This window comes from Vulpes vulpes, chromosome 1 (assembly GCF_048418805.1).
Source record: "Vulpes vulpes isolate BD-2025 chromosome 1, VulVul3, whole genome shotgun sequence".
NCBI lineage: Eukaryota > Metazoa > Chordata > Mammalia > Carnivora > Canidae > Vulpes > Vulpes vulpes.
Window position 1 is genome coordinate 84,665,704 of NC_132780.1, and position 27,207 is coordinate 84,692,910.

The 27,207-nt window shown below is 38.1% G+C and overlaps 1 protein-coding gene across 1 annotated transcript; it reads left to right on the top strand.

Moving 5' to 3' along the window:
• The first annotated feature begins 1,503 nt into the window (after positions 1 to 1,503).
• Positions 1,504 to 19,422, top strand: FBXO30 (F-box protein 30). Its single transcript, XM_072718997.1, has 3 exons — positions 1,504 to 1,657; positions 10,436 to 12,488; positions 17,231 to 19,422. Exons 2-3 carry the CDS (start codon positions 10,452 to 10,454, stop codon positions 17,432 to 17,434), a joined length of 2,241 nt encoding a protein of 746 aa, XP_072575098.1. The 5' UTR covers positions 1,504 to 1,657; positions 10,436 to 10,451; the 3' UTR covers positions 17,435 to 19,422.
• Positions 19,423 to 27,207: the final 7,785 nt, after the last annotated feature.

Consider the following 27,207-nt stretch of genomic DNA (forward strand, 5'->3'; position numbering starts at 1 on the left):
AGAAAAATAGACTGAATTTCTCAAAAAGCTAAATTTATTCATTTAAAGAACTGACCTTTATTCTGTGATTATGTACTGGCTAATGGTGTTAAAATCTCCTTTCACGTATGAAATGAAGCATTAATATCAGTAGTGCCATTTTTTACCGTTTTTCTTAGCACAATAAGAGCGAATAATTTAAGTTCTTTCTTCAGTTTGGGATTTTTATTTTTATACTGGTCTTGAAAATCTAAATATCCGAGAGTCACTTCTCTGCAGGATGGCAGATTATGTGTGATCTTTTCCAAGCCATACCGGTCGGGGGGCGGGGGGGGGGCGGTAAATAGTAGCCATAGAAAAGATTACAGAACAGTGTTTTCCTGTCTCTGCTTCCACCCGCAAGGCCAGGATTAGTAATTTTCTCTCTATCAAAAATAGGTCTCTTGCTGGTACTGGGCAGGAGCCCTGGGATGGACACTGGTCTATGGGGAGGGGATGAGAGATGCCCCCCCCCCCCCCCCCCCACGATTCTGAATCTGATTCTTGACCTTAGACCAAGGCTTGCTGGTACTAGCGGCCCAGCAATGAGCCCCAATATGGACCCCAATTCTTTGGCATGGCCATGTGATACTTCTTTAATCCTCAGTCATTTGTAAAGTCTTCTGCAAAAGTGGCATCAAGGCACCTTTCCATGCAGAGCGCCTTGTTGCAGAAAGCCTCAGGCCCTTACGGAACTAGACCTTGCTGGGCTATCCTGCCTGGGTCCCAGTAAGGCTCCGCGACGCCTCAGTACTGGTCTGAACTCAGTCCCGGGATAGGTAGAACCTGCAAGGGACACTGAGCTGCAGGACTCAGGTGCATTGGGTTAGCAGGCAGGAAGGCCCGTGGCAGCGACCTGCAAAGAAAGCTGCCCCGCTTCCTCCTCAATATGACCTAATGGGAAGAGCACCGCACCGAGAATTAAGGGATCTGGCTGCCTGTCCTACAATTTAGGGAGCTAAACACGCCAGTCCACATGGGCCTGGTTCCTCAATTCCCGAACTCCGGGTCTACGACTCCTTCTAGGAATACGAGATCCCAAAGTCCAACAGGACTTGGTGGCAGTGTTGGCGCGGGAAAGCACCCCCCACCCGCCAGACGCGCGAAGCCCCAGACTCTCGAGACCCCACCCTGCAGCTTCCGGGCGAGCATCCGTGGGCGGAGTGCGCGTCCCCGCGGGGCTCAGCATGCGCGTCCCCGCGGGGCTCAGCGTGCGCGTCTCCGCGGGGGCTCAGCGTGCGCGTCTCCGCGGGGGGCTCAGCGTGCGCGTCTCCGCGGGGGCTCAGCGTGCGCGTCTCCGCGGGGGCTCAGCGTGCGCGTCTCCGCGGGGGGCTCAGCGTGCGCGTCCCCGCGGGGTTGCAGCCGCCGCCGTGGCCCGGCCGGGCGCGTCTGGGGGGCGGGGCCGAGCGGGGCGGGGCCGAGCGGGGCGGGGCCGCCTGAGGGGGGCGGCCGCCGGGGGAGGTGGCAGAGGCGCCGGCCGGGAGGAGAAAAGGCGGCGGCCCGGCGGGGCTGAGAGGCCCGGCGGAGGAGGTGGACCGCACGGGGCTGCGGGGCGCGGAGCGGCCGGGACCGCGCGGAGCAGCCGAGCACGGCGGCCTCGGCAGGCAGGGCCTGGGCCGCGGTTCGGCCGCGCGGGGCGGTGAGTGTCGGGAGGCCGGCGGGGGAGGCCGGAGGCGGCGGCCGGGCGGTGCGAGGCCCGCGGCCGTGGGTCGGTCCCGAGGGCCGGGCCTGCGCCGAGCGAACAGAGCCGCCCGCGCCGGCGCTGCGGGGCCCGGCTTGGTCCCGCCTGGGCCGCCGAGGAGGGACGGCAAATGGCGACCCGAGGCCGGGGACCGACTCCCGTGTCACCTGGCCTGTCTGGGGGCGGGGGCCCCCGGGACCTCGAGAACCGGCGTCGGGAAGCTTGGGTGACTGGGGCGGACGGCGCGAGTGAGACGGGGCCGCCTCGCCCGCCGCCCGCCGCCCTCCGGGACGGGTCAGGTCGGTAACTTTGCCATTCACGGCAGCGAGCGGCTCCCGTCCTAGCCTCAGCCCCTGTTAAAGGGAAACTTCCTCGTTTCTCGGCCCGGGGGCTGTGGCCCCTTCTACGTTGCTTGCGGCCCCTTGCGCGGAGGGGGCCGTGGGGTGCACGTTGGGTCCGAGCCCGGTCGTCGGAGTCGGTTTCGGGCCGCGGGAGCTGCGAGGCCGGACCGCGCTTCCCGCCCCGCGTTCGCGTCCTGGTTTCTTTCTGAGCCGCGTCGTGAGTCCCACAGAGAGGATGGTTGGGAAGGAATCGACCTTTTATTCCATAACTGCTTTGTTGACTCTGGTCCAAGATGACGCTATTTATGGGCATTCTGGTGCCAGTGTAGATGAAGGCTTAGAACTTTAGGTAAATACAAACTTCCCAGACTCTTTGGACTGTTTGTGCGTGTGCGTGTGCTGCGTTGCGATACCGCGTTGTGTCCTTTAGAGACCTAAGAAGCTCTAGGAACAGATTGTGCATTTGCCCGTATTTATTAAGGTTTTAGAAAGCACTCCGGTTTTCAACGCAGCAAAGGGAAAAGAATAGCATAAAAATGTATGTTTAGGATTTTTCTTTTCTTTCTTTTGTTTTCTTTTGTTTTCTTTTCTTTTTCTTTTCTTTTCTTTTCTTTTTTTCTTTCCTTTTCTTTTCTTTTTTCTTTTTTTTCTTTTCTTTTTTCTTCTCTTCTCTTTCCTTTTCTTTTCTTTTTTCTTTTTTTTCTTTTCTTTTTTCTTCTCTTTTTTTTTCTTTTCTTTTCTTTTCTTTCTTTTCTTTTCTTTTCTTTTCTCTTTTCTTTTCTTTTTTTTTCTTTTCCTTTTTCTTCTCTTTTCTTTTCTTTTTTTTTTTTTTAAAGATTTTTTTTTTTACTTGACAGAGCACAAACCCGGAGCGGCAGGCAGAGGAGGGGGACGAGCAGGTCCCCGCGCCGCAGGGAGCCCCGTGTGGGGTCTTCCCCGGGATCGTGAGCTGGGCCAAAGGCAGACGCTTAACCGACCGGGCCACCTAGGTGCTCTCACTTCCTTTTTTTTTTTTTTTAAGAAAATTATTTATTTATATTAAGAATTTTTCTAAGGGCTCAGTTTTTCAGTATACAGTTTCCGCTGAATCACTGTTCTTTATGCTTAGTCACAGTTTCTTACTCCAGAAGCTTAATCGGGGATAACATGGTGTTTTGGTAACTTGGAAGTTGCCAGTTCGTTTTTATCTAGTACTTTAATGCAGTGACATAAGGTTTCTGTGTGTGTGTGTGTGTGTGTGTGTGTGTGTGTGTGTGTGTGTGTGATTCTGGAAATATTCGGTGGAGTTTGTAAATGTTCTCAGAGAACTGAAGTTTCTGATACAGGCAAACTTTTATACGCTCTGGGTGTGCTGGGTATTTTATTTCAATCCAGTATTTGTCCACCTCTAGCGCTGGACACTTTTAAAAAAATACAAAGTGTCATAATAAAATACCTATTAAAGGACAATAACACTTTGAAATGACACATATAGTTAGGCAGGTACTCTGAGGTCACCACGTGGGTGTGGTTAATGTGTGTTTACTATTTGATACACTGTATTACTGAAATGTGGCTTTTAATGGGATAAGTCCTATGCTACTTTGTATGATTTTGGATACATCTTTTTTTTTTTTCCTTTTTTTTTTTTTTGGATACTCTTTTAACTGAGTTCCTAGGATTGTTTGTTTCATTCAAAGGACGCATTTGGCTTCTTTGACAGTCTTCAATCATAGACTATGTAAAATATTTAATTTCAAATTCAGGTTGATGAAATATGCGAGATTGGCATTGGGCTCATGGTTTTTACATTGTAGGTAGCTAGATTGTTAAATACAGATAAGCATACCTCAATTAAAATCCAGTCTCTGAAAATCCTTTACAAAAAAGGTACATCTTTTCATTGGAAAATGTTAACTAACATAGGTTATTTTCTCATACAGTTGCTTTTTATAAGGTCTGCAAGTAGAAATGACCTGATATAAAAAATAGTTTTACAGAAAGCTTTGCCTACATAAACATAGCTGTTGTGTAAAGTGAGTACATCCCTTTTCTGAGTATTAGACTGTATCCTGTTGGATATACACATAACCAATTTCTGTAGAGTTCTAAATTGTTTTCACAGTAGAGTAATTGCCTCAAGGTCACAAAGCTGAGATCCCTTGGAAACCCCTTCCCCTGTGCCATGCTGCCCATTTTAATAAGCTGAGTACCACCATTTAGGTGTATTATTTTTATCTGAGGATCGACGCAAACAGGTTCTAGTCCAAAGCGTTAAATATTAATATTATTTTAAGTTCTGATGTAAGTCTGTAATAATTTCATTTGCTTATTTAGTGGAGAACATTGCAAGTAGTTAGAACTATCACTTTGGAATTAGCTACTCATGACCATATTTAGACACAGAAGGTATATGTTTTGATTATATCATAACTGGAAGGGTGAAACATTTGACAATTTTCCATATAATTAGGTCGTCATTCTATAAATAAAAAGAGCTAAAATTTGATAAAAGGAATGAATACAGTGTAACCCACTTAGCCATTTTGGACTCCTCAGGAGTGCAAGTGCTTTGAGTTTGGAGTTTAAGGTAGTGGATTTTTAATCTTGCCTAGTCACCGCACCCCGCCCCCCCCCCCCCCCCACCCCTTTTAAACCAGTGAAATAAGATGTCCAGCTGAGGTTATAGATTTGCTGTGGTCTTTAAAACTGCATTTGGTCAGCAAATCACCCAGCAGGTGTTTGTATTTAATATTAATTGTACAACTAATTGTATTACTCTAGTACTATACAAGAAGGATGAGACTTACTCAGAGGAGCTTATAACTGATTGCTAAATGTAAAATTTCAGTCACAGACTTGTGTTAACTAATTGAACAGGTCTGTCTAGTTCTATTTCAGCCTCACATTAAGCAACATAGAATAGAATTGTTTCATCTAGTACCATATTAGCTGCAATATTAAACAGTTGGCTGATGCCACTTCCTTTTTTGAGCTGCTTTTCTTAGCCCTGTACCTACTCAGGCACGTGCGTATGTGTGGACACCTCAACCTCTGCTTTTCTTGTTGAAACTGATGCCTCTATATCCAAGTAACCAGTAACCAGAGCACACAGTTGATTAGGGAGTTTAAAATAGTGGAAAAATATACTAGTAAATGTTTACTTCTGTGCCTTTTATGACTATTTTTTAAGATTTTAAAATAATGGAAAGTTGAAATGAACTTTCTTTGATTTCCTTGTCCCTTTGACTTGCTTTTTTTAATAGACGGTTTATCTTACTCTCTATATATAATGCTTGGAATGTATGACTTAGGAACTCAGTAAATGTTTGAGCACTATAGACTTTTTATAGCTGGTACAATAAGGTAATTTTGACTTAATTTGATTGTGTAATACTAGGTTTGTAAAATTGTATTTTTTGATGAAGTATATGTAGTTTTCCATGAAATCAAGAATCTCGTTTTGGAATCCATTTGCCTGTTTATTATAGTATAACTCTTTCATTTATTCATTTTTCTAAAATAAGTGAAGCTCCAATTAGGCACAGTCTGGAATATAGGAAACATAGGAATGGATGAGAACGAGATGGTTCTGCCACCTTCATGGAGCTTATAGTTTTCCTGTGGAGGTAGATATTAAAGGATAATGACTAGTTGTGACTAGTATAACCAAGGAAAAATACAATGTGTAATGAGCACACAGCATCATATGAGATCCATACCTTTGTCTTTGGTATTTGGAAAGTAACATACGGGCTGAGATTAAAGATTTGAGGCAGCAGTTATGGGGTGGGAGGGTGCCGCCCATCTTTGCATGTGTCTTGTTGACAGAGGTACACATAGCAGCAAGCTGTGTTGAGTGCTTTGAGTGACTTGACTTAGCATATTTTAAAATCACACTAACTTGCAATGCTTTATTTATCTCCTTAATTATTTTAACAAATCTGGAAAAATAAAGAAATGGTTTTCTGAAGGCAATTATTTTTATGTATAGAAATAGCTTTAAATAACAAGGCCTCCTTTCACTGTATGGGACAATGCCATGTCTTAAAACTATTTTTATGGATTGCTTGTCAGTCACAGAGTATGAATTGGCCAAGAATTTCTGTTTGAAAAAATTGAAACTATTGTAAAACGTTTAATCATTTACAAATATTTTCTTTCTTTCTTTTTTTTTACTTTCTTTACAAATATTTTCTAATCTAATGAGACTTCTTCCAGTTGTTCAAATTTAAGTGTAAATTATAGAGATATTACTTGAAATGTTAAGATTCGTTTTCAAGAGAGTTTAAGAAAACTTAATGTTGAGGAGTTTTAAATTAAGGTTATGTTGAACTTGAAACTTCAGTTTTAGCAACATGTTTTCTGATGGGCCTGCTGTGTCACTGTTCAACTGATATATCAGGGACGGATGTTTTAAACTCGTTTCACAGAATTCATGAGCAATTGCAAGATACTTTATGGAGGCCTATTTAATCTGGTAATGATCTTGATTAGAAAAAGAATGGATCAAAAAAAAAAAAAAAGAAAAAAGAAAAAGGATGGATCTGAGAGTTTTAATTTCTGAAGCGGAGGGTTTTATTCCCAGAATACTCTTTGGTTATTATCTAGTCCATTTCTTAACTTATTTCTTAATATATTTACTTGTAAAATGAATTACACTTGATTCTTTGTATAGCTAGCTGTCTTGAAAATGGCGAAATTTATATTTTTCTGCAAATTTTACTATTTCAAATGCAAGTTATTTTAAGAATAGTCTTTAAAACTGATATTCAAAGCAAAGCTATGTGCTATTGTAATCACAGAGAGCCAAAAAGACTTTCTTGACCACAGGGGTGATTAAGTGTTGGAATAAACTACAAGCAAAATTGTGTAACCTCCATTCCTCAAATAACGTCTTAAAATTGGATCACCAGTTACTGAAGTGCTGCCTGTTTTCTTAAACGTTTATGAGTAAATGTATCTGTTGTTGTCCATGTGCATTGATCCAGATCCAGATTGAAATCCTAGTTCTGCCACTTACCAGGGGATGACCCTGGACAAGTCCTTTCAGCCTCTCTGAACCTCAGTTTGCTCTTGGTTGTTATGAGGATTAAGGAACATTAAGTGAGAAAATTGGAGACAGGAGAAAACTGGTACAAATTAGTGTTCTTTTTTCCTTCTGCTTCAGTAAAGAGTCTGCTCAGTAAGTCTGCTTCAGTAAAGAGATATTGTGCACTCGTTGCTGTGGATATTTTTATTTTTTAAAAACAGTTTTCTTTCTTTTTTAAAAAAATATTTCACTTATTTATTCATGAGAGACACAGAGAGAGAAGCAGGCTCCATGCAGGGAGCCCGACTGGCACTCATCACGGGTCTCCAGGATCAGGCCCTGGGCTGAAGGCGGCGCTAAACTGCTGAGCCCCTCGGGCTGCCCTTAAAACAGTTTTCTTATTCTGAAGGGAGTAGTGTGGAATTAACTATTTACTTTGAGGCTTGAGAGCCCTCTATGTCTTCCTTTCAAACTTGTTGCTGTTTTACATTGAACTTAGTTGTCTATAGCAGTTGCTATTTTAAACACTTTTGAATTAAGTGATATTTCTGAGATGTGTTCGGCCTAGTGTGGTCATATGATGTGCACATAACATAAAGTGTTCCTACAAGTTGCAAGAGCAGTGGTCACTTCTGCGGAACTGCTTGTATTTTTAGGTTCTCTCTTAGTAACAGGCTTATAACCCTCAGCATGTGAGATGAACTCCATCTAGTTGTTGCAAAATAAGAACACTACAGCTGCTTTCATAATCTAATCACTTGGTAAAATTCGCCTTAATTCTTACTAATGTTTCTTTTTTAACATCTGTTTAATTTACAAATGTTTGTCGTCATTAGGCTGTCATTTCTTCTACTGTGACTCTTTAGCTTGTCTGTGTTTAACTTATGGGTTCTGTCTTAACCTATAAACATTCAGAAGTATTTGATTCATAATTTGTAATTTTTAAACACAATTTAAAAATATAATTTTGTTTTTAAATGCATGCCTCCCCACCCAACCCCTATTATCAGTAAGTGCCATAATATCAACTCAGAACTTCTCTACTTAATCAGTAGAGCTCTAACAATATGAGGTAGACTTTTGTTATTTTGTTTTTGTTTGAGGAAAATCAACCCTGGACTGGACAAAAATAAATAGCAATTTCAGGAGTAATTATTTTACATTAGCCAACTGGAACCCAGATAGCACTTGTGGAAAAATATGTCAGAGAATTAGGAATCTTGTATGCATTGAAGTGATGAAAACAGGCTAAGAATTATTTACCCAGCAAATTGTTGTCTATTACAGTGTAATTTTATTTTGGGGGATATTGAGATGAGTTGCCTGTCTCATTTGGCTGTAGAGATCTGAAGTTTGGGAGAGGGATCTGGGCAAGGGTTATAGAGAAGTTTTCAGCATACGGGTGGTAATTGAAGCTTTTGAGAAATTGAGAGCACCCAGGGAGGATGTATAGAATGAACAAGAAATGACATGATTCCTGAAGAGGAACATTTTAGAAGAAGAGATTAAGGAATAACGAAAAAGGTAGGGAGAAAACCAGGGAAATAAAACATCCTAAGGAAAGACAAATTGTTCAAAAAAGAGGGAATAGTCATAATGGATGTCATAATGAAGTCTGTAAAAAAAAAAAAAAATGCCCTTTGGATTTAGCTCGGAGGATCTCAGGGAAGTTTTAATGACTGGCAGTCAAAAGAAAGCCAGATTAGAGGACTGTAGAGCTTATGGGAGATATGAAGGGTTTTTGTTGTTGTTTTAATTGGTTTTTGGTTTTATTCTGGAAGCTTGAAAAGGAAAAACAATAGTAGAGGGAGATACTGTTTTATTATTTAGGTTAAAAAATAGAAATAGTTTTTTAAGTTTTTACTGCTCGTAGGAACAAGCCAATAAAGAAGTTGAAGATTATAGACAAAAACACATTGAATAGGATTAGTACTTATATTTAAATCAGTATATGTGCTGATATACTGCACAGTGATTTCCTGTTACCTAAAGTCTGAACTCCTTAGAGCAACATATAGCACAGTCTTCATGATTTGCTTTATTTCTATCATCCTGCCCTATCTCTCACAGCTACCTAGCATTACACCTTGTGATCCAGCAATGCTAGGAAATTTGTGGTTTCCTGATCATGTTTTCCTACTTGTTTTTCTCCATTTACATATGCTGTTGCTTCAGCATTGAATACTTCCCTTCCTTGCCAATGCTCTCCTTCCATGCTTAAGATTTCCCATCTTTGAAGACTACTGTGAATTCTTCTCAAGCCCCTACACTTAGTGATAATTATCTTCTCTGTGTTAATCCGATTTTACTTTTGTCAGATTGATCACATAATAACATGACATGACTTTTACTGTTGTATCTCTGACCTCCTGCTCTAGCTCCTTGAGAGGAGGTACCATGTCTGACTAATCATTATATTGCCAAACCAAACACAGTGCATAGTAGTTAAACAGTAAATAGGTGTTGAATGAATGAATGGAAACTGTGGCCCTCAGAAGTAAGTGATTTGCGCATAGGCAGGAACTGGAGCTGGAACTTGTATTTTGTAAATTCCCTGTTTGTTTCAATTAAGGCTTACTGTGGTGATTTGGTGTAGAATGTATTAAGGCATACGTAGGAGTGATCAATAGATGAAATTTTAAATGAATTCCTGTATTTAGGGGAATAAAAAGAAAACTTCTAGTAGTTTTAGTTAAATATATTCGTGAAATTCAGATCATTCTCTCTTAGGAATATGATGAGGTCAGTGTACTATGGAGTGCTTCAGAATCAGTTTATTTGAAACTGAAAAAGTGAAAGCTAAAGCATTCTTTGAAATCTAAAAGTCAGGGCAGCCTGGGTGGCTCAGCGGTTTAGTGCCGCCTTCAGCCCAGGGCATGATCCTGGAGACTCGGGATCGAGTCCCACGTCAGGCTCCCTGCATGGAGCCTGCTTTCTCCCTCTGCCTGTGTCTCTGCCTCTCTCTCTGTGTATCTTTCATTAATAAATAAAAAGCTTAAAAAAAAAAAAAGAATAGCTTCCCCCTTTAAAAAAAAAAAGAAATCTAAAAGTCAAATATGCATAAATTTGTTTTTGGCATCAATTTATATACTACACAGTATACTAGAATTGTAATAAGCATTGTATTTTGAAACATTTGGCCTCTTAGGCATGTTGTTATATGGTATATAGAAATGAATTTTTGCATTGTTACTTGATATGAAGTACTCAAGTTGTTTCAAGATAAATTGATTATATGTAAAATAAACTTGTTCAGTATGCTTATTTTATATATTTCATCGTAAGATAAGTCACTATACCTTTATGACTTGATTTATGTTATTCAGCAGTTTTTAAAAATTAACCACTTTTTGCCTAATTTCTTTTTTCCATCTCAACAACTAGAGTTGGACTGGCCATTATGGAGGAGGAGCTGCAGCATTCACACTGTGTGAATTGTGTCAGTAGACGGTGTATGACCAGACCAGAACCTGGGATTTCCTGCGACTTGATTGGTTGTCCATTGGTGTGTGGAGCAGTTTTCCATTCTTGTAAAGCTGATGAGCATCGACTTTTATGTCCATATGAACGAGTGCCTTGCTTAAATAGTGACTTCGGATGTCCATTTACAATGGCTCGAAATAAAGTTGCTGAACATCTAGAGATGTGTCCTGCAAGTGTGGTGTGCTGTACTATGGAGTGGAACCGATGGCCAGTTAGTTATGCAGATCGGAAATCATATGAAAATCTAAGCAGAGATGTTGATGAAGTGGCACAATTAGATATGGCCTTGGCCCTTCAAGACCAAAGGATGCTTTTAGAGTCTCTCAAAGTAGCCACCATGATGTCAAAAGCGACTGATAAAGTATCAGAACCTAGAGAACAAATCTCAGTTAAATCAAGTGTCCCAGAAATACCACATGCTAATGGTTTGGTGTCTGTTGATGAAGAATCTTACGGTGCACTTTATCAAGCTACTGTAGAAACAACCAGAAGTTTGGCAGCTGCTTTAGATATCCTGAATACTGCCACAAGAGACATTGGCATGTTAAGTACGAGTCTTTGCGCTTCCCCAAGTGAAATGAATGAAGAGCAAAATGCCAGGGGAAGCTTGCAGAATAGACACTTGAAAGACCAGGACCATCTTTATGAGGATGAGATAGGAGCAGTAGGTGGAATTGACCATAACAACGCAAGTCTGGATGTCCAGTGTGAACAAAATGGTTCCAGTGATTTATTGTGTGACTCGAATACCAGTTCTTATGGCACTTCTGCTCTTTGTAATGGCTTTTCTTTGGAAAATCTATGTACACAGGCCATGGACCAAAATCAGAAATTACATGGTGATTCAAAACAAAGTACCTTAACAAATGGAGAATGTATAGCATCAGATGGCACCTCACCACCTTCCAGTTCACTTTCAGTAGCAGCACAACTTAGGGAAGCACTACCATCTAGTGCTCTGCCTAATGGCACAGTTCAGCATATCCTCATGCCAGATGATGGGGATGAAGGAGCTTTGTGTTGGAGAAAAGTAGATTTAGGAGACTTGAGGAATGTTGATGTCTTATCTTTAGGTCATCCTCCATTCAAATTTCTTTCTAACTCCTGTTGGTCTAAACCAAAAGAGGATAAAGCAGTAGATACATCAGATTTGGAGGTTGCAGAAGATCCAATGGGCCTCCAAGGAATAGATCTAATTACAGCAGCATTGCTCTTTTGTCTAGGAGATTCTCCAGGTGGGAGGGGTATATCTGATAGTCGCATGGTTGATGTTTATCACATTGACTTTGGGACTCAGACTTTTTCACTTCCATCTGCAATATTAGCTACAAATACAATGGTTGGAGAAATAGCTTCAGCTTCAGCTTGTGATCATGCCAACCCACAGCTTTCAAATCCAAGTCCTTTTCAGACACTTGGGCTGGATTTAGTATTGGAATGTGTTGCTAGGTACCAACCCAAGCAGCGTTCAATGTTTACATTTGTTTGTGGACAGTTATTTAGGAGAAAAGAATTTTCTTCCCATTTTAAGAATGTGCATGGTGACATTCATGCTGGACTCAATGGCTGGATGGAACAGAGGTGTCCTTTAGCATATTATGGTTGTACCTATTCTCAGCGTAGATTTTGTCCATCAACACAAGGAGCAAAGGTTATACACGACCGCCATTTGAGGTCATTTGGAGTTCAACCATGTGTATCTACAGTATTAGTAGAGCCTGCTAGAAACTGTGTATTGGGATTACATAGTGACCATCTAAGTAGTCTTCCTTTTGAGGTCCTACAACATATTGCAGGCTTTCTTGATGGCTTCAGTTTATGCCAGCTCTCCTGTGTATCCAGGTTAATGAGGGATGTATGTGGCAGCCTGCTTCAGTCTCGTGGAATGGTCATACTGCAGTGGGGGAAAAGGAAGTATCCAGAAGGAAATTCGTCATGGCAAATAAAAGAAAAGGTTAGTTGAATCTTAACTATATCATCCCCTTATTTGACATACAGTAGATACTTAATGTTGCAGAATTAATAAAGTTAAAATCTTGTTGAAAAATTGACCGTCCTTTAAAACTTATACTTTAATTCAACAGACTTTTTAAAAATAATGATAACTAATGAAAAACTAGAATTTTTGTCATAATCACATGTTTACTACAGCCATCCTAGTACTAGGTTCTAATTTAATATGACGAAGGCCACTTCTGTTACTTCAGTTGAGCAGTTCTATACTCCATTCTTCTGTAACAACTCCTTTTGAGTCTGTGTTAACTGCCTTTTAATTTGAGTTCCATCTGAAACATTTTCACTGTAGGACAATGGAAGAAGCAAGAAGAGGTTTTCTGCTGCTTATAATTGGCAGTTTCTTTCCATTCCTAGCAACTTCTTTCTTAGAACTTAGTATTTCAGGTAGAACTTAAAAAGAGGGAAATGAGAAGAGTTATAGCTGCTACTACTAGTAAGTGTCCAATGGAGTATTTGGGGGCTAGAAAACATGATGGATGTGGAAAAGTGTTAGGTTGAAGTGAGGTAAGAGTAGGGTAGTTAGATTTGATATTGGTAGGGACTCTGGGTTTAGTAGAGTATAAGAGAGATATTGGAGGCTTGACCTGTAGATGTAGCAGATCTGGGAGCAAGTCCTGGGTCCACCATTTTTCTCTTGTGAAAATCCATTTTAGCCCACCTTTATTTTATTTTGTTTATTTTTATTTATTATTATATTTTAAAGTAATCTCTACACCCAACATGGGGCTCAAATTCACAACACTGAGATCAAGAGTCAATATGCTTTACTGACTGAGCCAGAAAGGCATCCCTACTTTTGTCTACTTTCTGTTTGAGGCACTAATAGAAACTAGAAGTCATTATAAATATATTTTATTGCAGGAGTTTTTCATTTTAGAATATAAACATTTTGCATTTTATAAAGTAGGCAAAGTTTGGCAAATTTCACTTTGGTTGCAGAGTTCAAATTTCTGGCTTTGTTTTTACTACCCTTAGTTTTTCTCAGACTTTTACTCATTGCTCCAGTTTTTCAGAATTCTACATCATCATCTGTGTTCTTCTGAGGCTTTGGCCAACAATTTGAATATACTATTTATTTTATTATGTTTTTCCCCAAATGGGAATTTTGATGGCAGAAAGTTTTATACTTGCTGTGTATATGTGTGTATACACATACAGATAAGTTGGTATCTTTCTACCATTTGAGATGGGGTACTTTGAGCATGATCTCTTTTTGTCCTTGCCCACTAATATTGACCTATGAGATGAAATATTTTCTAGGGATTCTATTCCTGCAAGAAAATCTTACCTACTCTTGGAGTTTAAATTATCATCATTTATACAGATTACTCATACATCCATATCCTGGCCACTTTCTCCTGAACGCCACAGTGTTATATGCAAGCGTCTTCACTTGATTATCTCACAGGTTCATCAAAAGCAGCATGTCCAACCTACTCCGCATCTTTATTCCTCTTAAAAAAAAAAAAAAGATTTATTTTATTTTAGAGAGTTTTGTGCACATTGGGGAGGAGCAGAAGGAGAGAGAGAATGTCAAGTAGACTCCCTACTGAGCACAGAACCCACTGTGGGGCTCAATCTCACCACCCTGAGATCATGAACTGAACTGAAACCAAGAGTCAGATGTTCAACCCACTGAGCCACCCAGGTGCCCCTCTGTCCCTCTTAATCTCAGCGAGTGGCATTATTATTTATCAGATTGCCTAAACTAGGAATTTGGGAGTAAGGGTTGACTTCTTTTTTTCCCCTTTATTTCCATATCTAGGTAATCATAAAACCCTCCTGAGGCTTCCTTCTTCATACCCCTCAGGTTTGCTTTACTGTTCCCACTGCCTAGTTCTGTCCTCTTCAACTCTCTCTCCACAATAGCCTGACTGGGTTTCTTTCTTTCTTTTTTTTTTTTTAATTTATTTTTTATTGGTGTTCAATTTGCCAACATCCAGAAAAACACCAGTGCTCATCCCATCAAGTGCCCCCCTCAGTGCTTGGTCACCCAGTCACCCCCACCCCCCGCCCACCTCCCTTTCTACTACCCCTTGTTTGTTTCCCAGAGTTAGGAGTCTCTCATGTTCTGTCTCCTGACTGGGTTTCTATTCCTAACTGGGTCACTTCCCAACATACTCTCTATATAAGGACTAGAGTGATAAATATTTTCATAAATACAGTTCTTACACTATAGTTTTTAATAGTTTTTAAGTTTTTATACTTTTTAGGTTTGTTCATTGCTCTGGGACAGAGAAAGACTCCTTAATGAACCATTTAAGACTTAATAATCTTGTTCTTACTTACTCTTCAGTTTCTTCTTGTCATTTCATATTCCAGCTATGTTGATTTCCTTACAGTTTCCTGATGTTTTCTTTCTTCACTTCTTGCCTTAGGGCCTTCAGATGTGCTCCCTAACACAATACCTACATCTGAACACTTGCAATATCCTAGACTTCTATTAACCTATTTACTCTGTCTCTATTTTATGGATGAAGAAATTGAAGTTTAGAGAGCTGAAGTAACTTGTCCAACCAATTGATGGATTCACATCTAGGAAACCTGTCTCTGGAGTTTGTGGTGTTCATCATCTGCTCATTTTACAGATCTTACTTCTTTAGGAAAGCCTTCTGGAACCCTACCCTGAAGCTTTCAGGGAGGTGTACTGCTCTGTACTCCAATATATTCTTCTACTCTGCATACCCCTACTAGAGCACTCTGTATGCTGTTTCATAATTCACTGATGAATTGCTGGTTTCATTGGACTGTAAGGTCCTTGAGAAGTGAGACTCTCTGGGAACCAAATATCTACTGCCTAGAACCTCATTGCCATGTAGTGGGCACTAAGTAAGTACTTGAGGAATACTTCTGGATGAAAAATTGGCCCATTATTAAGAAACCATGTCATCAGGAGATGGGAATCATCCATTTTTTTCTTAGTGTTTCACCAGATCCTGTAGAAGTGGGGAGGCTGTCTGCCATGATTGAATCTTTCATGAATTTGTTCTGCTGAGGCTTAACAAAACTCCTAATTCTTCCTATGGTTTCTTAGGTATGGGGAATTGTAAGGGAGGCTAGTGATATCTGTAATGTCTATTGGTAGCTACTCTCTAGGCCTTCATGGACTCCTGGGAAAGAACCCTACAGTAGGCATAATCAATATAGTAACCCTAAGGAATACTGGGAGTAAGTACCTTTTATGCTGAACAGTGGTGATTTCTGTTGCCAGCTGAAAAATAAGTGTTCCCAAAGAAGTTGAAGGTATCTGGCCACCTTGGAAGGCATTACCTTCCTTTCATGAGACGGTCTAATGAGTGCTGAAGGCTTTCTTCAAATCCGTGGCTGCTTTCTTAGAATATCTGCTGTTTACTGGGCATTCAGTGTGCACTAACATTTGCCTGGTGATGAGCTTAGCTAGGATGCCTAGGCCTCATCTGTCCCATTCATGCTTGTACCTGGGTCTGTCCTCCATTTGTGCTTATTACCTGTGTTTGGGTAGCTTTATATTTAGAATTGTAAAGATGAGAAGAGGCCACAACTGTCATTGCTGGACTAATAAGATGACATTGTTTCAACGCTTAGAGTTGCTGAGCTGGCTAAAGGGGAAGTAGCTCATATTTTTACCAACAGACACATGAATAGGGATGGCAATGAATTTTTGTCTAGAAATGGCATTTTACAATTATTTGGAATAAAGTAAGATTCATTTTACAAAAGCGTTTTATATAAATTTTCAGAAACGTGTTGAATAAATTGAAATACCTGTACTCATGAATATTACTAAGTACCTTTAGTGCTTATAAATAGTGGAATGATAAGGCACTTTGGCAAAATATTAGTGTATTTTTTAAAGGTTTTATTTATTTATTGGAACATGCACGAGTGCATGAGCATGGGAAGGGGCAGAAGGAGAGGGAGAAGTAGACTTCATTGCTGAGAAGGGAGCCCATTGTGGGGTTGATCCCAGGATCCTGGGATCATGACCTCAGCCAAAGGCAGACACCTAACTGAGCCACAAGGCACCCCATATTAGTGTATTTTTTAGTATACTTCATATAGTATAATAGGAATGGAAGAAAAACTTCAGAAAAAAAATAATACATGTATCATCAATATCTCCAGACTCTGAGTAATTCTATATGGCCAATTGGATAGAATGAAAGAAGAGTGTGTAATATATTATTTTAGGAAGTACCTCTGAATTTACAAGGTTATGATTTTTTAAAAATTGCTTAGGGGCACCTGGGTGGCTTGGTGCATGGCTCACGTCATGAGATTGAGCCCTTTTTCTGGCTCAACATGCTCAATGGGGAGTCAGCTTGAGATTCTCTCTGTCCCTCTCTCCACTTGGGTCCTCTCTCTCCTTTCTTCCCTCCTTTCTCTCTCAAAATCTCTTAAAAAATTACTTAATAAGCCAAGTTGGATGTAGTATTTAATGTCGATTTTTGCTTTTTATTTATTTATTTTTGGTTACTGCACTTATCGAAGTTAAAATATCATAGGAGTGATTTATTCTATAGTTATTTGATAAACAGATTTGTTTCCAAATGGATTTACTCCTTTTCAGTTTTGTAGCTAACTACTTGGAACTTTATAGGGTATTTCTCTAACAGTAGAAATGTTTGCAGGTGGAGTAAGAAGTGTATTTTGATTTTTGTAAATTGACTTGTTTAAATCTGAAGTAGAATTTTCTTTTAGGTGTGGCGATTCAGCACTGCATTTTGTTCTGTTAATGAATGGAAATTTGCTGACATCCTAAGCATGGCTGACCACTTGAAGAAATGCAGTTACAATATTGTAGAGAAACGGGAAGAAGCCATCCCATTGCCATGTATGTGTGTGACACGAGAACTCACTAAAGAGGGCCGTTCACTCCGCTCAGTTTTAAAACCTGTACTTTAAAAACTGTAATTCTACTTGCACACACATGCAAGCACCTAGTATAATTTCTTTGTAATATGTGACACTTTATTAATGTATTAAAGATTACAACTAGCTAAATTTATTGCCACTATGTATATAATGTTTTGAAGTGACATATATTTTTATAAAGTACTGTTTAGTTCGGAAAAAGTTGCCTTAATGTTTGAAATGTGTGAAATTTTTGGAACTTGCTGGACAGGGTGATTTAATTTTTAGCTGCATAATTTTCAGAATTAGTATTTTTAATGGTGTGCATATTTTGGTTTTTAAATTTTTTGTTTCTTAAACTAATAAGATCCTGACCAATTTGTCCCTCATGTTTTTTGTGGGTTATAACCCATGCATTCAGAAAGCAAAACTTTGATTCAAATTTTTGCAGCATAAGTTTTTCAGATAAAGACATTCAATTGTTTAAGGACTGCCATAAATCAAAAGATTTTTATTTTAGTGCTCCCCTTATACAATTGTTGATACATTGATGATCTTTAATATATATTTATGTAATATTTAAAATCATGACTAATGTTTGGTAATGCATTTATGTTTTAAAAATACCCACAAAAGTGTTTTCATCTTATGTATTTGCAGCTCTTATACAGAGTGACCACATGCGACTTCCTTTTTTTCTAAGACACCACATCCAAAGACTCTTAGCAATGTGTTTTATAAAATGAAAGCCAACAAAAAGCATGAACTTATTTAAATTTGAAACTGTTCATAGTATGATATATTTGCTAGGTTTTTGATATTGGAAAGAAAAAAATATACCTCATTTAAAGTTCAGATTGGACATATTGTATGAATAAATTTCAAATAATCAGAATGCAAAGGGCTTAACTTTATTTCCTAAGCATTTAGAATTTTTGCCTTTTTATGTTTATAAAAGTCACAACTGATAGTATTTTAAGACATTTAACATTGTGAAATTTGGGGTCTTTGTAAAGTGACAATCATGAAATGGAAAAATATGTCTCTGTTGACAGTTTCCTTAAACCATTTCCAGATTTATTTCCCATTTACTTCTCTACCAAAATGTAAGAATTGCATCTTTGTGTGAAGATTAAGGTATAACAGAAAAATATTCAGAGTCCTATTTTTGAAGTATATTGTATTATAGTTTTCAAATTGATTTACACTATTATTAACCTAATGTGGTCAGTTAAAAAAATGAATATATCAATATTTAGAAATAAATTTCAAAGATTGGGGAATACTTAAATAATTTGTTTCAATTAACTTTCAGTATTTGGTAGTCTAAAAAGGATGACAAGTTATCTTGTTATACAATATCAAACTTATATTGTGTCTTCTCTTGCTACATTAGTCCCTGAGAGTGCTCTATTGTTACTAGGGTAACAACACTATGGCAGTTAAACTGGGCAGATGTGTTCCTTGGGCATTATTAGAGAAGGACTCTGAACTGCTTAAGACTCCTTTTAGTTGGATCAAGCCCTTATTACAGTTGAAAATATAGCATTAAAGACTAATCAATTGCTTTGTCTCACCTATCATTTTCAGTTAGAATATTTCTCAGTACTTAAACTTTCAACTGTGAGATTGAATTATATAAATTGTCTATTTCTGAAAAAGTCAGAAATAAGATAAAAAACTCTAAGATAGAACTGCCTTTCCAAGTTTTGCTGAAGAATGTGTCTGGTTAGGATAGCACAAACATTAATGTTTTGTTTTATGGTTGTGCTTGTTTGGTTTTTAAGTTTAGATTCCTTGTTTCTACACTGGATCATGAGATATTTAACAGTTTTCCACCTTATATTTCTTTTACACATCTTTGGCTGTTTTCTTTTTTGTTTGTTATGCCACCATATGATTTTGTTAAAATGTTTTCTTTGTGCAACATTTGTTCAAATTCTAATAAAATTAATATTTTTCCTTTATGTGGCTCAGTAACTTAAAAGGAAAAACTTTTGTTTAAATAAAATTTTAATACTTGTTTGAAAGATTCCAAATGCAGTGTTTCTAAGTAGATTTTCCGCATATTGTAGGAGTTGTTTGTTATCATTGCTCAGCCATGTTTTACTGGTGAGAATTTTTTTTTTTAATATGAAAAACTCAATTAACTTTCTGTGCCCTTTCAGTGTCCTCCTGAAAGTAGTCCCATCTAAGAGTATTGAAAGGCTGAAGAGTTTCTGGCGATACTGTTTTTCTAAAACTTGTCATGGGAACAAATCTATCTAGCCTTTTAAGTGTGAAAAGGTTTGTATGTCATTTAAATGTCATTGTCATTCTTTGCTCATTTCTTAGTTTTTTCTAATCAGCAAGATAAAGGGCAAGTATCAAGATGGAAGAAAATATCTGTATTCACTTTTATCTGCTGCCTCCTTTGCCAGAACTGCATGTCTTTCTCTTTCTCTCTTTAGAATGCACTCTTGCTCGCTCCTTCTCTCCCTCTTTTCATTAATTTAATAACTACAGTATCACCTTTTATCTACTTATCTCCCTTTCTCTGTCCTTCTCTTTCTCTCTGTCTATTGAGATTCACAGATTATTTACAGTAGAGGTTCCCAAAATGTCCCTGGACCAGTAGCATCAGCATCACCTGGGAATTTGTTAGAAATGCAGATTCTTGGGTCTCTCTGTAGACCTAACCAGAAGCTCTGGTGTGGAAACTAGTAAGTCTGCTTTAAGAAAGGCCTTCAGGGGATTCTGATTTCACAGTTAAGTATGAGAACTTAGAGAGGAGCCTGGGACTTGCCAGCTGTTCTCCTGAACCATGTGGTATTGGAGTGGGTATGTTTGTGTATATATACACGTATAATCGAAAATTAAGAGTAATGGCAATTTATTTGTTACCATTTGGTTAAGTTAAATGATGTTTGTTGTCTCCATCTTATAGCTATATGACAAAGTACATTGGGTACTATGGTGGTTGGACATTTTTTTAAAAACTAGTATTTACTAATATTTAAGATTTATTGTTATTACTAGTATTTCACTTGTGTTTCTTCTCTTCAAAGTAAATTGCAGTGCAACTTACAGTTTATTAGCATTAACCTTTAGCCATCATTTGTTCTCATTCTTGTTCAGTGGTTGCAGTCATGTGAGCATACTAGATTTCTAGGATAAGAGTAGAAGTAGACAAATACTGGGTTAAATCCTACAAAAATATGAGAATCCTTTCAACCCTATCATTAGGAGATACTAACGATTGAGTTTCTGGTTTATTAGTAGTGTAGAATCTGTTTTACTCTTTAACCCTATGCTACATATCCCATCAATGTACTTGCTATTAATTATCCCCTGACCATGGATATTGGGATCTTCGTAACTTTGAAGATAATATGGTTTTCAACAAAACTTCCTTATCCCTTGAACATATGGTAGCTTATGTTACTATATTGATAGCATATGGTTAACCTCTGGCAATCTGAATGTAGTTTTTGGCATTTAGAAGTAAAATAGATTTCTTTACATGTTGCATCCCAATCTAAAAAGACCTAGAATTTATTAATTTAAAAAATTTTCTAAGGGATAGTTATGCAAACATTAAAAAATGTGTTTCCTGCATGATACATCATATCAGAAGGTGATGGATTGGGACCTCCAGGGGTGAATGTTCGGAATTGTAATAGAAGAAAGCAATTGGCCTTCATTCTCTCAGTAGACTGGACAAAGTCTTGATGGAAGGAATTTCACTAATAGGTGTTTTGGCTGGTTGTCTAAATATTGCTCTACGTAGTTTTATTTAACACACTCATGAGGCCTAGAAAGTAAGAGAATATTTGTCATCCCTTTAAAGAAAATCAACTCATCAATGACTCATCAACTGTATTTAATGTAATTCAGTGATGGGTTTTGTTAGGATTTGATCTAAATCTGATTTCCAAAAAAAAGTTTTGAGGTGTGTAAATGAAGGCCGACTTTAGTAAACTTCTTTCTAAATAAGAGAAGAGGAAGGATGGCTTCCTTCTAATGTCACCTTTTATGTAATTATTTTCTTTTCTTTGATTTAAAAGATCAAAGTAAGTTCAAAAGATAAATCTTTCCAAGTTTCTATTTTAATGATGAAAAAACTGAGGTACTCAGAGTTGAGTACTGATGACTTTCTGGGGATACTTTAGAGAAATGTGTCCTGACGTGGTTTACTTTTCTACTTTACAAATGCAGAAAGAGAAGGGACACTTAGATACAAGGAAATTACTTTGGAAAATACTGTTGCCTACCATACTTGATTCCTAATATCTGTTTTGGAAAGTTATATTGGGTAATACCAAGAGGGAAAAAAGTAGAAATAAACAAAGTATGGGTGTTGTTCTGAAAATCCTTTGCAAAAACTAGGTCTTCTGCTGAGTTTTTACAAGGATTTATTTGCATGTATAATCTCCATAAATTGACCAACAGGATTTTAATAGATCTTGAGATATATTAACAGATATATCTTGAGGTGTTTTTTTCCTTTTTTACCTTAGAACATTTTTTTTTAAGATTTTATTTATTCACAAGAGACACAGAGAGAGAGAGAGAGAGAGAGAGAGAGAGGCAGAGACACAGGCAGAGGGAGAAGCCGGCTTCGTGCAGGGAGCCCGACGTGGGACCTGATCCCGGGTCCCCAGGATCACACCCTGGGCCGAAGGCGGTGCTAAACCGCTGAGCCACCAGGGCTGCCCTCCTTAGAAAAATTCAAAACTGGCATTTTTTGTGTTCAGAATGCCTGACATTCAAATGTGTTATTTGGGGAGTGAATTTTCATTAATTCAATAGTTACAAAGAAATGGTTATCAGGATGCTTCATGAATGTGCTCTATGTAGTAAAAAGTCATTGATATGAATCTACTGTTTTATGATTTTTTTTCTCTTTGACATGTTGGTCTGAGTATTGTTTACTATAAAGAAAAGCATTTCTGAAGCAAAATGACAACTTAAGTTTTTTTCTTTTCACTAACACCAGGGATTTTAAGCATCCCCCAAATCATTTTATTAATCTATTTGCATGCAAGTATTGTGATAGGAAATGGTTCTTCAATACATAGGTAGTTCTAGTAGTGATAATATAGTGTGTTTGAAAGTAATAAAACTACATTTCTGTTGAACTCTTTAAAACTAACCAACTCATCAAGTCAAATTATCCTTTCCCAGGAAAAGCAAGTTCATCAGGTTTAATTTTTATGTTCTTCTAATATAAGGTGCTAGAATTCTTTTTTTCTCAGATAAGATCCTGAAACAGATAAATAGATTGATGTAAGCCTTGGTTCATTCTATGGCAAAGAAACTGACACATGATAGCTTTCCACACCCCTTTTCAGTCAAAGAGTAACATTAATTGTTACACTATTCATTGATCTAATAATATAAAAACAGTAGCGATAATGTGTTATTGCTTAAAAGATTGAAGTTGAAGATAGGAGATCCTGCTCTTTGCTGTCCTGGAATTCTCTTTTCAGTGAAATCCTTTTTTTCCATGTTAATTGTCATTACTGCTTTTTTTATGCTACAACTTCAGCTTTCTGACCTGTTGATCAAAATAACCGAGATGAAGTACGTAGAGTTTTTAAAAACTTGTTCTAATCAGCATTATGTCTAGTAGTTTTGGTAAGTTTAGATTTGATTAACACATTCAGCTTCTTTTAAAGTCTCAGCTTACAAATTTGTAGCTATAAAAAACAAGTCAGCATTCAGATTTAACTACATTATTTGATTATAAGAAGTCAAACCATGGAAATGGAAATGATTTAAGTATAACATCTGTCCAAGAGTAGAATTACCCAGTGAATGTTTAATTACGTCACATGGGTGTCTTTTGTATCAATTGATAACTTAAAAAAACTATGACTTATTTTAGGAAGAGATTTGAAATAGAGAATGGTATTGATTTCCTACAACATTCCAAAAGGTTTGTGATAAAAACTCTGGCATATGAAATAAATTGTTTTGAATTGTCACTAATTCAGTGGAAATGAATTCTTAAGATTTTTGTGCTGCATATAAAATGTTGTTCATTTGATCAGTGTTCAAGCACCAATTAGTTCTAAAAACTTGAATGCATTCTGAAAGGTAATTGTACTGACTCATTCACTTACCTCAGATGTCATTTAGATTCCAATATATCTTTTCTTCCCATGATTTACATTTATGGTTGGTTTTTCCTGAAATGCTAAAGGGTATGGTAGTTCTTGAAAAATTTGCGAAGTAAAAGAAACTAAATATAAAAGGCTACAAATTGTGATTCCATTTATGTGAAATATTCAGAATAGGTAAATCCATTGAGACAGGAATCAGATTAATGGTTGCTAAGGGCAGGCGGGGAGGAGTGGGGATAGTGGGAGGTGATTGCTAATGGGAACTGCTTTTGTTTTAGTGATGAAAATATTTTAGAACAAGATAGTGTTGATTATACAACATTGTGAATGACTAAATATGCCGCTGAATTGTACACCATAAAATGGTAAGTTTTATGTTGTATGTATTTAACCACAATTACAAAGCGGGAGTAATTTGCAGTTATTACCAAAGCCAAAAAGCACCTTGCTCTCAAGTTTTGTGAAATGCTCAAGTTATGAATTAATTTAGAGCATTAGTAATGTGACAAATTTATTCAGTTTAAAGTCCTAATGAAATTCATGAATCCCATCACAGAAATACTGCTAACGGCAGCAGAAATAAAGTTGTAATTCATCACAATTAATTAATACAATTTGAACTGAGCAATTGGCTTCAGTGTCAAGGTTCATCTTTCACCTTTTACCTTTTCTTATGATTCTTTGGGGAACATTTCAATCACATTTTTTAAAGGTCTGTTTTTAAAATCATGCTTTGAAAACAATTTGTATAATTTTCAGGATCATTTTTTATAGTTTTATACTTTGTGTTTCTTTTAAAGAGCAAATACAGTGATGTATTACATAAGACTTAAATTAATAAATTGAACCATTGTATACATTTTGTATTCTTTTGTATTATCTTGTGGGAGAAACATTTGAATCTTGGGATTGGTAGATACTTTAATGATTGTTTAGGGTCTCATTTGATATTTGGAGAAATGAAAGCTGAATTTGTCACTTTGTTCATTCAACAAGCATTTATTGAGCACTCATTCCAGGCATAGTGGAGGCTTGATTCTGGAAGGTTGTGACTGAGGCTACACAGGGAATGCCTACTTCCCCTCCTTCTCCTCCTGCCCTTCTCATAAAATCTAGTAACTATGCCAGACACATGGACAAATGGAGAAGTTCCAGAGAAGGAAATGCTTTAGGCAGAGATTCTCTCTCAAATAATAAATAAATCTTAAAAAAAACCCCAACTTTATCAATTAACTGAATGAGGTTGATGGTGTGAACTAAAGGATCAGAATAAACAGTAGATGAGGAGACTTGCAGTGCAGTAGCTTTACCCACTGCAACAGGGTCTGAAGTCAAAGAGAATCAGAAGAAGGAAAATAATTGCAATAACTTCTACTGTAATAGCTTTGTTGTGATTTTTCACTTAATGGTTTCTTGTTAATTTTATGATATTATAATTACCAAATACATCATTTGACCATATTTCCTTAATCATCACTTCTTATTCCATCTCCTTGTAGGCTACATTCCTGCACCATTTCCCAAACACAGAATATGCTTTCGGGTCTCTCAGCCTTTACTTATACCTTTCCTTTGTCTAGAATGCCCTCCCCCAACTTCTTTGTTTGGTAAAACCTTGGTTCATTGGTGATGATCCATTTCTGATGTCACTTGTTTTTTTCTAGATCCTCCCAAGCCCTTGAATCACTCTTGTCTATAATCTCCGCCCCCCCCCTTTTTCACTTGTACCTCTTTTCAGTATTTATCACACTGTACTGCTCTTATCTATTTGCTGGTATCTGTACACTTGTGGGTCACTCTAGGTAGAAACCATGTCTTGGGATCCCTGGGTGGCGCAGCGGTTTAGCGCCTGCCTTTGGCCCAGGGCGCGATCCTGGAGACCCGGGATCGAATCCCATGTCAGGCTCCCGGTGCATGGAGCCTGCTTCTCCCTCTGCCTGTGTCTCTGCCTCTCTCTCTGTGACTATCATAAATAAAAAAATATTAAAAAAAAAAAAAAGAAACCATGTCTTACTTGACTTTGGATTCCTGAGCTTAGCAGAGGGCTTTACACACATAGATACCTGTTGAACTAATCATGAAAAATGAGTGAATAATTTTCAGTGCTGTTTCAGTTAGCTTTTGCTGCATAACATGCCACCCCAAAACTTCATGGCTTGAAACATGTTTAATTAGCTCATGATTAGTTGGTTGGGCTATTCTGATGTGGCTTAACTTGGCTGATCTCTGTCTGGTTGGCTCACACATCCATGGTCAGCTGATGGGTCAGCTGGAGGTTAGATGATCTAAAACAGCCTTTCTGACATGTCTGGCAGTTGGCAGTCTTTGGCAGGGGTCATGGGAATGATTAGGCTATATGTCCCTCATCATCATCCATCAGGCTAGCCCAAGCTTATTTACGTGAGAGTAGCAAGAACAGCAAGAGAGAAAGTCCCAATGTGCAAACCCACTCTAAGTCATGGTTTGCCATATTTGTTAATGTCCCATTTTCCAAAGCAGTTACATATCCAAGCCCAGATTCAAAGGATAGGGACAGACTACTTCAATGGGAGAAGCAGCAAAGTCCTATTGCAAATGAGTGTGTATCTATATGGGAATGGGGAGAATCATGCCCACTTAAGTCTACTACAAATGCTTAGGGAACTCCCAAATCTGGAAGTTCCTCCTTCCCTCTTTAGATTTTTCTTATAAAAACCTTTGAATATTTTAAATAAGGGACAATTAAAAAATCAAAATTATCTTCTTTGTTTTTTGCCAACTGGAGAGGATAAGAAAGTATTGAATTTTGTTCTTCAGAAAATCTTCAGTATTTCTTGAGATGGAGTCAGAATAAAAGAATCACATTCTTGAAAGTCCTCTATGTTTCACTCCTTTCTGCTCAAGGGAGGACCAGGAAGTTATCAAATCCTATTGTTTACTCTTACTGGTCCAGTGTGATGCAGAAATAGCAAGACTTTTTATTTTTTATTTTTTTGTGAATTTAAATTCAATTAGTGGCAAGATTTTCTATCAAGGATGCTGGGGTAGTACAGGGTAAACATACAAGTTATGGAGCAAAGGTACCAGAGCTGGAACATGGAGAAAAGTTTGGGAAACTTTGGGATCCAGGGTACCAGAGAGAAAAGGTTGTTTTGAAAAATACTAATACAGCTTATGTTGTGGAATATTTTTTTTGATGTTCTTTGGCAGAGACAAATAAAGCTTGGAATTCTTATTCTAAAACCTCTTTGACTTATGAATCATGCTTCCTTGAATGTAACTCAGTGTAATGACTGATCCACATAGGACACCAATTACGTTCAGTTCACAAAATTAGAATAATAGCCCTGAAGATATAATGTTGATAAATTAGTAGGCTTCAGAAATATGAGCATATGAGCGGAGAAATTTTATGACCAAAATTCATGTGTGGAGCTAATTCTGAGTAGCAGTGCAGTCTGGGGCTCGGGGGACATTCCTGAGGGTTGCATTCGCAGCTGCCAATGGTAGGCGAACATTGTTTTAGGAGCAGGGGCAAACTGCCCAGGGCAGAGGAGCAGCAGCAGAGGGAGCATGGTGCCAGGAAAGGGACTCCTTATACTTGGGTTTACAGGATCTGTATTCATGGCCTATCTCTCATGACTAATATTAGTAATTTGTGTAACCCTTTTTTGTTTGTTTTTCTTTATCACTTATGATAGGGGATTATGAATTTATTAAATTTTTCCAAGAACCAAC